Genomic DNA, 12,500 nt, shown 5'->3' with positions numbered 1-12,500 from the left:
CAATAAAGAAAAGAAAACAATGTGTTCATACTAAAGAGAGAGACAGAGAGAGAGACAGACAGACAGAGAGAGAGAGAGACAGACACAGAGAGACAGACAGTGATGGATTCAAGGTGGTGATGGTTCCTCCCTCGCTCTTGTCCTCCAGCAGACGAGCTAAAGGGCAGCGCTGCAGCGCTGCAGCTCTCAGGTTCCACAGGTTCCACCCCACACAGCGATGAAAGACGTGTGGTTAGCGATGGTTTCACCCCCCCACACCTCCCCCTCCTCCTCCTTCAGTGACGCTCATCATTCCCACTCGGCCTGCTCAACCTGACTGGGAGCGTGCAGCAGCAGCCGAGCAGCTCGGGCTTTCAAATGTCACAATCTCACTTATTTTGTTTTGTTCGTTTGAACAGAGAAGCCTCTCCGTCACCTGGAGACGGAGCAGTTAGTTCAACGTATCGCCCGAGAGCCTCAGAGAGCTGCAGCAAACACAGGCTGCATGTGTGCTCTGCAGGGCTCAGGACTACTTATGAACAAAAACACTCCTTCATTTGGCAGCAGCAGCCTCGTGGAGGACGTCGCCAGCGGCTAACTGCGGCTACAAGGCGCTCTGAGCTCATAAACTAGCTCTTTACTGTAAACTCCATGTGAGAGATGTTTAAACAGAACCTGCAGGTATCAGGAAGGTGTTGCCAGAGATTATTTTCTGCAGTAAACCCCAAAAAATATATAAAAAATATAAAACAGAAAGCGACAGAAACGTCACGAGGCGCTCAGGCTCTGTCGTTATCAATGGCTCTGTCGTTATCAATGGCTCTGTCGTTATCAATGGCTCTGTCGTTATCAATGGCTCTGTCGTTATCAATGGCTCTGTTGTTATCAATGGCTCTGTCGTTATCAATGGCTCTGTCGTTATCAATGGCTCTGTCGTTATCAACGGCTCTGTCGTTATCAACGGCTCTGTCGTTATCAATGGCTCTGTCGTTATCAATGGCTCTGTCGTTATTGATCACTGTGTAGTTGATTAGCCTCTTAACAGTTCGGTCCCAATGGGCACAGATTCTCAGGACTGTGTGCGTTAGGGAGAAAGCTACAGGAAGTCCTCCTTTGTCCTCGCTGACATTTTATCCCTGCAGATAAATAACTAAAGCCACACAACATGACACCACATGTCCAGTTAAACAGGCAGCCGGCGGCTCACAGGGAACATCCATTAATTAAGAGAGGCAGGAAGTCTGTGCACAGCCTCGTGCTAACGGAGCTAACACCTCTCCTATAGCCAGCCAACTTTAGCCGGTTAGCCTGTCTCCCTTTAGCCAGTCTCCCTTTAGCCAGTCCCCCTTTAGCCGGTTAGCCAGTCTCCCTTTAGCCAGTCCCCCTTTAGCCGGTTAGCCAGTCTCCCTTTAGCCAGTCCCCCTTTAGCCGGTTAGCCAGTCTCCCCTTTAGCCAGTCCCCCTTTAGCCGGTTAGCCAGTCCCCCTTTAGCCGGTTAGCCAGTCCCCCTTTAGCCGGTTAGCCAGTCCCCCTTTAGCCGGTTAGCCAGTCCCCCTTTAGCCAGTCCCCCTTTAGCCAGTCCCCCTTTAGCCGGTTAGCCAGTCCCCTTTAGCCGGTTAGCCAGTCCCCCTTTAGCCGGTTAACCAGTCCCCCTTTAGCCGGTTAGCCAGTCCCCCTTTAGCCAGTCCCCCTTTAGCCGGTTAGCCAGTCCCCCTTTAGCCAGTCCCCCTTTAGCCGGTTAGCCAGTCCCCCTTTAGCCGGTTAGCCAGTCCCCCTTTAGCCAGTCCCCTTTAGCCGGTTAGCCAGTATCCCTTTAGCCAGTCTCCCTTTAGCCGGTTAGCCAGTATCCCTTTAGCCAGTCCCCCTTTAGCCAGTCCCCCTTTAGCCAGTCCCCCTTTAGCCAGTCCCCCTTTAGCCGGTTAGCCAGTATCCCTTTAGCCAGTCCCCCTTTAGCCGGTTAGCCAGTATCCCTTTAGCCAGTCCCCCTTTAGCCGGTCCCCCTTTAGCCGGTCCCCCTTTAGCCGGTCCCCCTTTAGCCGGTCCCCCTTTAGCCAGTCTCCTAGAGCGCTCAGCAAGGAGACCAGAGGAGATGAACACCTGGGTGAGTGTGTGAAAGAGTGAGTGTGAGAGAGTGAGAGAGAGTGAGTGTGAGAGAGAGAGTGAGAGAGAGAGAGAGAGAGAGTTTGTGTGTGAGAGTGAGAGAGTGTGTAGGTGTGCGTGTGAGAGTGCGTGTGTGCGCGCATGCGTGTGTGTGTGCCTGTGCGTGCGCATGTGTGTGCCTGTGCATGCGTGTGTGTGTGTGTGTGTGTGTGTGTGCATGTGTGTGTGTGTGTGTGTGTGCGTGTGTGCGTGCCTGTGCAAGTGTGTGTGCGTGTGCATGTGTGTGTGTGTGTGTGTGTGTGTGTGTGTGTGTGCATCCTTCAGCCCTCTGGCAGCAGTCAGTGTAACAGCTGCAGGGTTCTCAGCATCTGCTCTCACGGTGCTGAAGCCTGAGACACCGTGAGAGCAGCAGCATCCTCAGAGGTCACACCCGGGGGTTTGAACCCCAGACCCCCCCCCCTGGTCTCCGGTCATACCTCTCTCTGCAGAGCCGCGCTGTGGCTCTGGGCTTCCTCCAGCCGGGCCTGCAGCGCCCCGCTGTCCTGCTGGTGCTGCAGCTGCAGCGCCGCCAGCATCTTCTCCAGCTCCTGCTGGGTCCTCTCCAGCGCCCGCAGGCTGCCGCTCAGCTCCACGCTCTGGGCGCGCGACCTGGAACACACACACGCCACGTCAGGCCAGCAAACCAGACAGGTGGAGGCGAGGTGGAGGCGAGGGGACGAGGTGAAGGCGAGGGGACAAGGTGGAGGTGAGGGGAAGAGGTGGAGGTGAGGGGAAGAGGTGGAGGTGAGGAGACGAGGTGGAGGTGAGGGGACAAGGTGGAGGTGAGGAGACAAGGTGGAGGGGAGGGGATGAGGGGAGGGGATGAGGTGGAGGTGAGGAGACGAGGTGGAGGTGAGGAGACAAGGTGGAGGTGAGGAGACAAGGTGGAGGGGACGAGGTGGAGGGGACGAGGTGGAGGTGAGGAGACGAGGTGGAGGGGAGGGGACGAGGTGGAGGTGAGGGGACGAGGTGGAGGTGGAGGTGAGGAGACAAGGTGGAGGTGAGGAGACGAGGTGGAGGGGACGAGGTGGAGGGGACGAGGTGGCGGTGAGGAGACGAGGTGGAGGTGGAGGTGAGGAGACGAGGTGGAGGTGGAGGTGAGGAGACGAGGTGGAGGGGACGAGGTGGCGGTGAGGAGACGAGGTGGAGGTGAGGAGACGAGGTGGAGGTGAGGGGACGAGGTGGAGGTGAGGGGACGAGGTGGAGGTGAGGAGACGAGGTGGAGGGGACGAGGTGGAGGTGAGGGGATGAGGTGGAGGTGAGGGGATGAGGTGGAGGTGAGGGGATGAGGTGGAGGTGAGGAGACGAGCTTCTCGTAGCGCCTACCCGGCGAGCTCCTTCTCCAGCTGCTGCTGCCGCTGCAGCGCCGCCTCCTTCTCGGCGCGCAGCGCGGCGCAGTCTCCCTGCAGGTCTCCCCGGTCCCTCTGGTGGGCCCGCAGGAGCTCCTCCCTCTCGGCCCGCAGGGCGGCGCTCTCGGCCTGCAGGCCGCTCCGGTCCCTCTGGTGCTTACTCGCCACGTCTTGCCGCTCGGCGCGCAGGGTGGAGCACTCCTTCTGCAGGCCGCCGCACTCCGCCTGCATGGCCTGCAGCTCGCCGGCTGCGGAGAACAAAATGAAGCTTTTACGTAACCTTCTTGGGAGCAGATGCTCTTTTCTCAACTAGCCGTCAGACTCAGTTAAAGCACAGAGGTGCATGGCTGCACTCTGCAGCCGCATGTCAGCACGCGTCTCTTTGCACCACTGAGTCTTTGCACCACTGAGTCTTTGCACCACTGAGTCTTTGCACCACTGAGTCTTTGCACCACTGAGTCTTTGCACCTTGTATTTCTGCAGTCTTCTGCCACTGCTTGCTCTGCTGCTGCAGGTCACGCTGCAGCTCGTCAATCTCTCGCTCGTATTTGCCGGCGGTCTGACGCCACTTGTCCAGCTCCTTGGACACGGCGGCCAGCTCGGCCTGCGCGGCGGCGCGGTCCCGCTCGGCGGCGGCGGCCGCCTCCAGGGCGCGTTTCAGCGCCTCGGCCTCGGTGCGCGCGTCGGAGGACGAGCCGTCCAGCTGCTTTCTGAGGACGTTCGCTTCATCCTGGAGCTGCTGCAGCTGACCTGCACGGACCACGGGGCGCGTTACACACACACCAAAACACACACCTTGAAGATGTGTGTGTGTGTGTGAGTGTGTGTACCTTGTAGGTGTTTGATCTGTCGTGCTGACTCCTCGGCTTGTTGCTTGTGTTCTTCCCTCTCGTCCTGCAGCAGCCCTGCAGGAGACGCTGCAGTTACTTCCTGTAGCGTCTTTACAGAGCGAGCTAAATGCTAGCCAACATCAGAGGGTTAGCTTACCTTGTAGCTCGGCGCATTTGTGCTTCTCCGTGGTAGCGAGCTCCTGGGCTTCTCCCAGCTCATCGTTCAGGCGCTGGATGGTTTTCTCCGCGTCGCCAGAAGACCGGCTCAAGTCATCTGAGAGTCAAACACAGAACAAACTAAACCACTGCGACCCAGATGAGACCGTTCTGCCTCACTCGCTCTTTCTTTCTTCAGTTCCTCCCTGCCAGCGTGAGAGCTCTCTCGCTGCAGCAGCTGAGATGCGTTTCTTCCTGCTGAGTCACTGCAGAGAGACATGAGGAGGCTTAAACCCCGATGACACATCGGGCCGTCATGACCACTGTAAAAATAGACGGACCGCTCAGAAGTTCCTCCACACTAACTCTGCTTCAGTCCCCAAATATTTAACCGGGGCTGACGTGCTCCATGATTTCCCAAGATACTAAAACGGGACTATTACATAAACTAATTGCTCACCCAGAAATAGACCTATATCAAAAGCTTTCATTCCAAATTGTCCATTAACCCGGCGGCAAACAAGCCTCTGGCTCATCCGGGGCGCAGCGAGAACAGTGCGTTACTGTAAACAATACACAAAGGCCACGTTGTCATGGGTCTGTTTTGTTTCCCCCAGAGGTGGAAACGAGCGCACACAAATACTCGGGCTTTGCGATTCCCCGGTGAATATCTTGATCCCCTAATCTGCCGCGGCTTGGGGGAAAGAGATGACCTCATCTCGGGGCCCGACTGGGCGACCGAGTCGGGACGGGTCGAGCGCCATAAATGGACGCGCAGCCGGCGCCGCGGAAATGCCGCGTTTGTCTGCGCCGTTGGATGATTTCATCCGACGGCGTCTGGCGTGAGCGCTCCGAGAAATATGTCCCCCGAAAGGAGAGGGGGGGGCTCGCTGGAGGCTGGTGGCACACTCATGGGCACATGACCACGTTGGTGTGTGCCAGACAAAGGATGGGCAAAGGAGGGGCAGGGGGAGGGGAGGGGGGGGGGGGGTGCATGAGGTCATGCGCTCGCTCATGCGTGCATATGCATGAGAGAGAGGGAGTTGGAATGCGAGTGGGCTTACTGGGGGTTTTGTGTGAACGTCGTCTGGAGACATTTCAGATACGTTATCTTTATCTTCAGCAGCTATCGCGGCCTTCATGCGTTAGCGTCGAGCGAGCGGCGATGGGATTCGCCCGCGTGTAAAAATACCTCTCTGACTCGCAGCGTCACACGGCCTCCAGTGACGACAGCGCACAAAAATGAAAAATGCAGGAGAAAAGTCTTTTTTTAGCTCCGGCACCGAGGGCCCGACGCCACGGCGGTCCGTGTTCCCTCGGCCGCGACGGCGCTCTGGAGCCGAAAAGGGGAAAAGGCTCGGACAGTGTTCACGCGGGGGTTTCTGAAGACCAGACTGCCACAGGGGGACGTGAACACACAGATGATTCAAAGCGAGCGGTGCCCTTAGCGGTCCGTGGAGACTGAGCCGCCGTTGTCGCGAGCACACTGTTTGCTTTGTGCGTCGCCTACAAGCCGCGTCGCAGATTCATCCGTCACGCAAAATCGATTCTCTCGCTCATGAAGCTCCCCGTTGAGTTGCATCTCTACGTTTCTCTGTACCGCGACCGCTTTTCAAAAGAAGTCACCCTGAAGGAACGTCTTCTAATCAGCTTCTTCAGGAAAACAACACACACACACACACACGAGGACACCGACGTCGCTGTGAGCTGCTAAGCCGAGCCGACGCCGTCCCTGACTGTGACTCATGCCTTTCCTGTCGCTCCACGTTGACTGTGTGAGAAGCGGTGTCAGGTGAACGCCGAACAGCCGAGTCATTCGGGGGAAAGAGCACAGCTGGGTTACCTTTGATGACGGAGACGCTGTTCAGGGGATCGCTCAGCTGCTTCTCATCCATTTGCTTATCTGTCTAGAGGAAGAAACGCACACATTTGTACTTACATTTAAATATATACACACACACCATGTCAAGAAACAAATAGATATAATCACAAAATCAAGAGTTAATGCTGATAATTCAAATGCATCCTGGTGAAACATGCTTTTGCTTTAAGGATTTCAGTATTTCCAAAAGGTAAACACATGAACGCGTGCTCGTCTACGAACACACATCCTGTACTTTCCAAAGAGGGCAGCTGCACGCGCGCCGAGGAATTTTTCCTTTGGAGGTTTAAAATCCCAGAAAATGTACCAATAATGAAAAACCCACAATACAGGACAGAAAAAAGGTGAAGAATAAAACCCCCAAGAGAGAATATCTATTACCTCAAGGTGATCCAGGAGCTCTGGTACTCGGCGTGCTCAGGCTGAAGCGATCCCTGCTGGAAGAACTCTCCTCCAACTATCTGATTTTTCTCAGATGCGAAAATGGACCAGTCCAAGCAGGGAGGCAGGGTGGGGGGGACTGGAGGGGGGAGGAGGGAGGAGGGAGGAGAGAGGGAGGAGGGGGGAGGCTGAGGGGATGACGGACGCCGTGTACCAGACCGCTGCTCCGCTACGGCTGCACTGTGGAGGCAAAGAAATGTTTGAAATAATTGACTAAATACAGAAAAGTGTGGTCACAAAAGCTACGCAGAAGGTACATTCCTTCATCATCATCATCATCACCCCCTCCCCTCCCCCCCGATACTGTGAGGCTGAAGTCTTGCAGCCCTCTGCACTAGGTCACGCATCCGAGCGGCATGTCGGAAGCTGCAGCTGCACAGACAGTGACACACAGAGGGTTTGTTCAGGGAGCCGGCTGATCTCTGACCAGCTGGTGCCGATGTAAAAATAATATGGGAAGGCCAGAGCGATGCCGTGTGTGTGTGTGTGTGTGTGTGTGTGTGTGTGTGTGTGTGTGTGTGTGTGTGTGTGTCCTCCATGCTGCATCCACCTCCTCTCTCATTCTGCCCCACAGGCCTTTTTCTAAAGCCATGAATTATTAGCCTTCAGTGGGGCATCAGAGGAGCGACATTGTGTGCATTGTTCAGCTCGATCTGTGTTGCACCACAAAAAGCCTCAATTCAGCTCCTGCAGGCTCTGAAGTGTTGGAGAGACTTTAAGATAATGAAGGAAAAGCATCGCTTGAAACTGGAAAAGCTTTCTGCGCGTAAGCAAATAAATGTTTCCCCCTGTGTTGCAAAGCTTTTCATAACTTCACACATTCCTGGAATAATGCATGACGTCCACACACAGACACGACTGTGATTAAATAAATAAATAACAAGGGTTTCACATTTGAACCCGTTTCATTTCATCATGCCAACTTTGAAGACAAGCAGATTTCCTGCTGTTGCCCAACCTCAGTTCACGCCATTCAAAAGCTTGATTCCATAGCATGAATGGCGACATCATGAGTCACAGCTCGTGAAACTAAAAAAGCCCACAGGCCCAACGGTGCGAGTACCAACAGCTCAGTCGATCCAACGACCTGAAAGCTGCACCCAACTCAGGGCGCTGCAAACCGGTCTGAGTGCGTGAACCGTCCACAGGAACAACCTGCAGGTTCAGCGAGGAGCCGCCTCCGTTTGCAGCTTTACGACGTGCAGCTACAAGCCAGCAATTAATTCAAACGAGATCATCACTTGTTGGATGTGAGGCCACAGGAATCCTGTAAATATAGTAAAACAATAACCAGGGAAAAGTCCTTCGTGGGTGTTTTAATTTGTATGCGAGCACAAGCTGGGCTGGTTGAGCAAGCTGGCAATCAAGGAGAAGGTTTATGATCTAATGCTGCAGATCATTGACCCATTTCAGTCAATAATCAAACTGTGCAACCTTTGACTTTTATTCCCAGTCAATCTGTAATCCTCACCGAGTGTCTCTGCATCCCACGAGGGAGTTGTTTTCCTCTCGGGAGCTAAACAGACGTGGGGATTAAGGCCCTGAGAGGAGCGCGCAGAGGGAAACCCACAGGAACCGGTTTTACAGGTGAAAGTCACCAGACTTTACCAACCTGAAGCTCAGGTGATACTTGAGTTACTTAACGAGTGCACGCCGCAAGAGCTGCCAAGACAAATCCCAAGGATGTTGTGTTGTGCCACATGCGTTTAATCACATTTAACAGCACCCTGGACTCGGCCCAAACGCAATAAAGCAATCTGCGTGTTGCCTCGGCACTGAATCCGTCCTGATATTGTTCAATACGTCGCATCGAAAGAGCAGCTGGTCGCTGTGATGAGTGGAGGTCTGCACACCTTTACTGAGGGTTGTAACTTTCAGGTTTTTATTTTAAAGTATTTTACTAAAGTTAGATGCTAATGGTAATCTTGGATTAGCGACAGAACATTAAATAATGTTGGCTAACTGGATGTAGCTAGCTCATAGCTAGACAACTAAACTAGCCGTTCGTTGTTGTGATATTTGCTTCCTTAATGTTACGTCTAAGTCTTGTTTTATATATTTAAACTGTCGTAATTTACCACCAAACAACTCTAAAATGTATTAACGTTACTCTGAATTGCCTGTGATGACTAACTTATCCTGAACTACTTCAATTTACAGCTAATAAATATCATCTTGTATTAGCTTGTTAATTGTAGCTTAGCTGATGCTAGCTAAATAATGGCATCTTGAATGAATGAATATATACTTTATTAATCCCCAAGGAGAAATTAGTTGATGGAGAAGCATCTTAAAGACACAAAATAAAATATAAAATAGGGAAGAAATATATAAAAATAATATATACAAACATAAAATAAAACCGTATGTATGTAGCTAACTGATAGCTAGTTAGTTGTTGACTGATATTTCCTTTATTTAATATTAAATTACAGGGTTAAATGTGTCCAAACATCAGTTTTTATATATTTAAACTGTAATTTACTTCCAAAGAACCTCAACAATATATTCACGTTTCTCTGAGTTGCCTGTGATGATGACTAACATCCTGAACCAGTTTACAGCTAATAGCATCTTATATTAGCTTAAGTTAATTGTAGCTTAGCTAACGTTAGTTAAATAATGGCACCTTGAATGAATAAATATACTTTATTAATCCCCAAGGGGAAATTAGGTGACAGGGTAGCATCTTCGACACAAAATAAAATATTAAACAGGGATGATAGATGGATAGATAATAATAAAATCGGATGTAGCTAACTGATAGCAAGTTAATTGTTATGATTAACTGACATTTCCCATATTTAATATTACATTACAGTGTTAAATGTATCCAAACATTTGTTTATATATATTTAAACTGTAACTTACCAAACACCTCCAACATGTAAAGTTATTTAAGTGACTTTAATTGCCTGTGATGACGGCAAACTTCTCTTAAAACTACTCAAAACTACAGCTAGCAAGCAAACTACCTACAACATCATCCAGGTTTCATGTGATATTATTTTACATTCATGTTAAATTACCACCACAATCCTTCTTTTCACGTTGAGGAGACAACCAAACTAAAAACACGACCTGTAAAAACCGCGTGTTCATCCTTCACGTGCAAAAGCTCTTTGAATAAAAGAAGTAAAAGGAGGAGGAGGAGAAGAATAAGGAGAAGTTGCCTCATCAGGTGGGTGTCGCCCTTCAGGCTGAGCGTTACGTGTCGAGCTGAACCAGAAGTGAGGCTCTTCTCTCGGTGGAAACATCTCCACCGAGCGGGTCGTTACGCACCTCCAGCACCAGATGCGCGACTAGCAGCGACTTTGTTGCGGTTTACCTTCTTTTCTCGCTTTTCCTTTTTGTTTGATCTCGAGCGGCTTTTCCCCCTCTCTCCTTTCCTTCTGTGTGTGTGTTTTCCTGTGTTGTTGCTGCTTTCTGCACCCCGATGACTTCCTCTATCTCAGACTGGATTTGGAGTGAGAGATTTTGGCTTCCCGAAAATGTTACATGGGCGGACCTGGAGCAGCCGCCACCTGGCGTGGAGTACCCCCGCATCAGGCACCTCCTGTACGCGCTGCCGCTGGCCGGCATCGTGTTCCTGCTGCGGCTGCTGTTTGAAAGGTACGCGGCTCCTTTGATCTCTTGTGGATTTGGGGTTTTAGCTTCTTCTTTTTCTCTCTCTCTCCACCCTCCACCGCGCTGTGGATGCGTGCACCGAGTGTGCGTGCTCACAGTTGAGGGCTTCAGCCTATGTGGCAACTGTTGCTCCAAAGAAAAAAGAAAAGTGGAAAACCCGCTACCAAACCCTTTCCAAGGAGCTGGACGCGTGACTCATTCTTTAAGCACGCGAACTCTCTCCACACTAAAGAAGAACCAGTTCTCTCGAGGCTTCAACAGCAACCTCCCCAAAAAGAAGCATCTGTTTCCAGCTGAAATATCGTGAAGTTAGTTGAACCTTTTTAACACATTGACGCCGCCGCTTCCCCTCCACGTGACTTCATCATTAGAGGCTCGTTGTTGGTTCGGCCTCGTTATTCTCTGAGTCAGCATTCCTGTGAGGTGGTGATGCCTCGCTCCCTGACAGACTTCTGGGCTGAGATAACAAGTCCAACATGGCTCCTCTCCACGGCCACGACGCGCCGCCACGCATCCGGATCACTGGACACTGAGCCTGGTTATGCGCTGTTAAAGGACACAATCACACTAAAGTGCAGCTAAATTAGGTGTGTGTGTATGTGTGGTGTGTGTGTGTGCGCATGTTGTGGCTTCATGTCATGACCACACTGTACATGTTGCACTTCATACACTTCACACACTGTTTGTGCGTCACTGTCATCTCATTCTTGTGCAACACCTCTACTATATTTTGTGCCAGCAAAATAAGCTTCACGTTGTACAAGTAACTTTGTTATATGTGCACATGACATTAATAATATCTTGATTGCCCCGCCTCCTCCCCTCTTTCATTGAAGTAAACCTCCATTAAAAGGCCCAAAGAGCTCAGCCTCTATTTTGCTTCCACCTCAGTTTTCTTTTGCCAGTTAAGTCGGATGTTGTGCTATTTTTTTGAGACTAAAATAAAATGTTGTGGGCATGTGACACACATCAGTGTTGTGGTTTAAGCCCTTCCTCCCTCCCCTCACATGACAGAGATCTTCACGCTCTGTTTAGACGAGGTGCCACATTCCCCAGGTCCCCTCTGCCGTGCTCCCCCCTCCCCTTCTGAAACAAAGTAAAACATTACTTTGTGTGTGTGTGTGTGAGCAAACTGCACACTCTGCGGTCTGCATCAATGACGGAGGCTGCATCTAAACTGCAACATGTCTAACTCATCTGACCTGACTGCGTCCCTGCGGTGCGTCTCTCTGCATGCCTCACCACATCTGTGTGTGTGTGTGTGTGTGTGTGTGTGTGTGCGTGTGCGCAGGCTGGTGGCCCGGCCCTGCGCCCTCATGCTGCACATTCAGGCCGACGTTCCTCGGCAGGCTCAGCCCAACGCCGTCCTGGAGAAGGTGTTCCAGTCCAAAATGGTACGCGTCACGCTCGGTCGAACGTTTTGCTGGCGGCGCCGGCGGAGGGATACGTAGAGTGAATGTAGTTCCTCCCTCCTCAGAGTCCGGACACGAGGCAGCTGGAGGGACTCTGCAAGCAGCTGGACTGGGATGAGCGCAAAGTGCAGCGGTGGTTCAGGGTCCGCCGCAACCAGGACCGGCCCGGCGTGCAGAAGAAGTTCTGCGAGAGCATGTGAGTGGAGCCTCCGGACGACTCTGCAGACTGACAGCAGAGAACCAGATGCACGTTGTTGTGTTGTGTGCCCTCAGGTGGAGACTTACCTTCTACCTGGGCATCTTCATCTATGGCGTCCGGCATCTGTGGGGGGTGAGGAGGATGAAGGCTTTCATCATCATTATGTTGATTTTATTTAAATGACACCTTTCAAACACAACGGTACAAAGTTATTTGGGAAAGAAACTTGATTAAAGTGATCAGGATCAAGCGAGATGAAGTTATTAAAATAATATATATATCAAATATAACACCTAGAGTCTGAGGAAGAGATTTAGAGGAAGACATTAATAAGTAAAGTCATAGAAACAGAAACCGCGCTGGTGGATAGAAGCGGCTCCCCAGCTGTGTGCGATGACGTAATAACATGAACGTTTCCTCTGTGGGTCAAGTCTCCGTGGACGTGGGACACCAAGCAGTGCTGGCACAACTACCCCTTTCAGGTGAA

At 51.6% G+C, this 12,500-nt stretch overlaps 2 protein-coding genes across 7 annotated transcripts in view; one reads left to right on the top strand and one right to left on the bottom strand.

Moving 5' to 3' along the window:
• slmapb (sarcolemma associated protein b) overlaps positions 1-6,798 on the bottom strand; it is a 9,601-nt gene extending 2,803 nt beyond the window's left edge. For 2 of the 3 annotated variants that reach the window (XM_068598041.1, XM_068598039.1), the window contains exons 1-7: positions 6,716-6,798; positions 6,296-6,359; positions 4,454-4,570; positions 4,297-4,371; positions 3,935-4,216; positions 3,444-3,714; positions 2,555-2,726 (exon numbers count right to left, since the gene is read on the bottom strand). In XM_068598041.1, coding sequence (XP_068454142.1) covers positions 2,555-2,726; positions 3,444-3,714; positions 3,935-4,216; positions 4,297-4,371; positions 4,454-4,570; positions 6,296-6,347 — 969 coding nt within the window. In that variant the 5' untranslated portion in view covers positions 6,348-6,359; positions 6,716-6,798. The remainder of the gene's footprint in view (positions 1-2,554; positions 2,727-3,443; positions 3,715-3,934; positions 4,217-4,296; positions 4,372-4,453; positions 4,571-6,295; positions 6,360-6,715) is intronic. The other variant, XM_068598040.1, reaches the window with a different exon arrangement.
• Positions 6,799-8,314: 1,516 nt separating this feature from the next.
• LOC137800897 (ceramide synthase 5-like) overlaps positions 8,315-12,500 on the top strand; it is a 9,710-nt gene continuing 5,524 nt past the window's right edge. The window contains exons 1-6 of one of the 4 annotated variants that reach the window (XM_068598268.1): positions 8,315-8,362; positions 10,231-10,387; positions 11,694-11,796; positions 11,880-12,010; positions 12,088-12,145; positions 12,445-12,495. In XM_068598268.1, coding sequence (XP_068454369.1) covers positions 11,719-11,796; positions 11,880-12,010; positions 12,088-12,145; positions 12,445-12,495 — 318 coding nt within the window. In that variant the 5' untranslated portion in view covers positions 8,315-8,362; positions 10,231-10,387; positions 11,694-11,718. Of the gene's footprint in view, positions 8,363-8,508; positions 8,654-9,159; positions 10,388-11,693; positions 11,797-11,879; positions 12,011-12,087; positions 12,146-12,444; positions 12,496-12,500 lie in introns of those variants that run through there. The other 3 variants (XM_068598266.1, XM_068598267.1, XM_068598265.1) reach the window with 3 other exon arrangements.

The sequence above is a fragment of the Clinocottus analis genome, unplaced genomic scaffold, assembly GCF_023055335.1.
Source record: "Clinocottus analis isolate CAN_PGR_092001 unplaced genomic scaffold, fCliAna1.0.p SCAF_4, whole genome shotgun sequence".
NCBI lineage: Eukaryota > Metazoa > Chordata > Actinopteri > Perciformes > Cottidae > Clinocottus > Clinocottus analis.
Note: the sequence above shows the minus strand (reverse complement) of the source record. Positions and strands in the feature narration are given on the sequence as shown.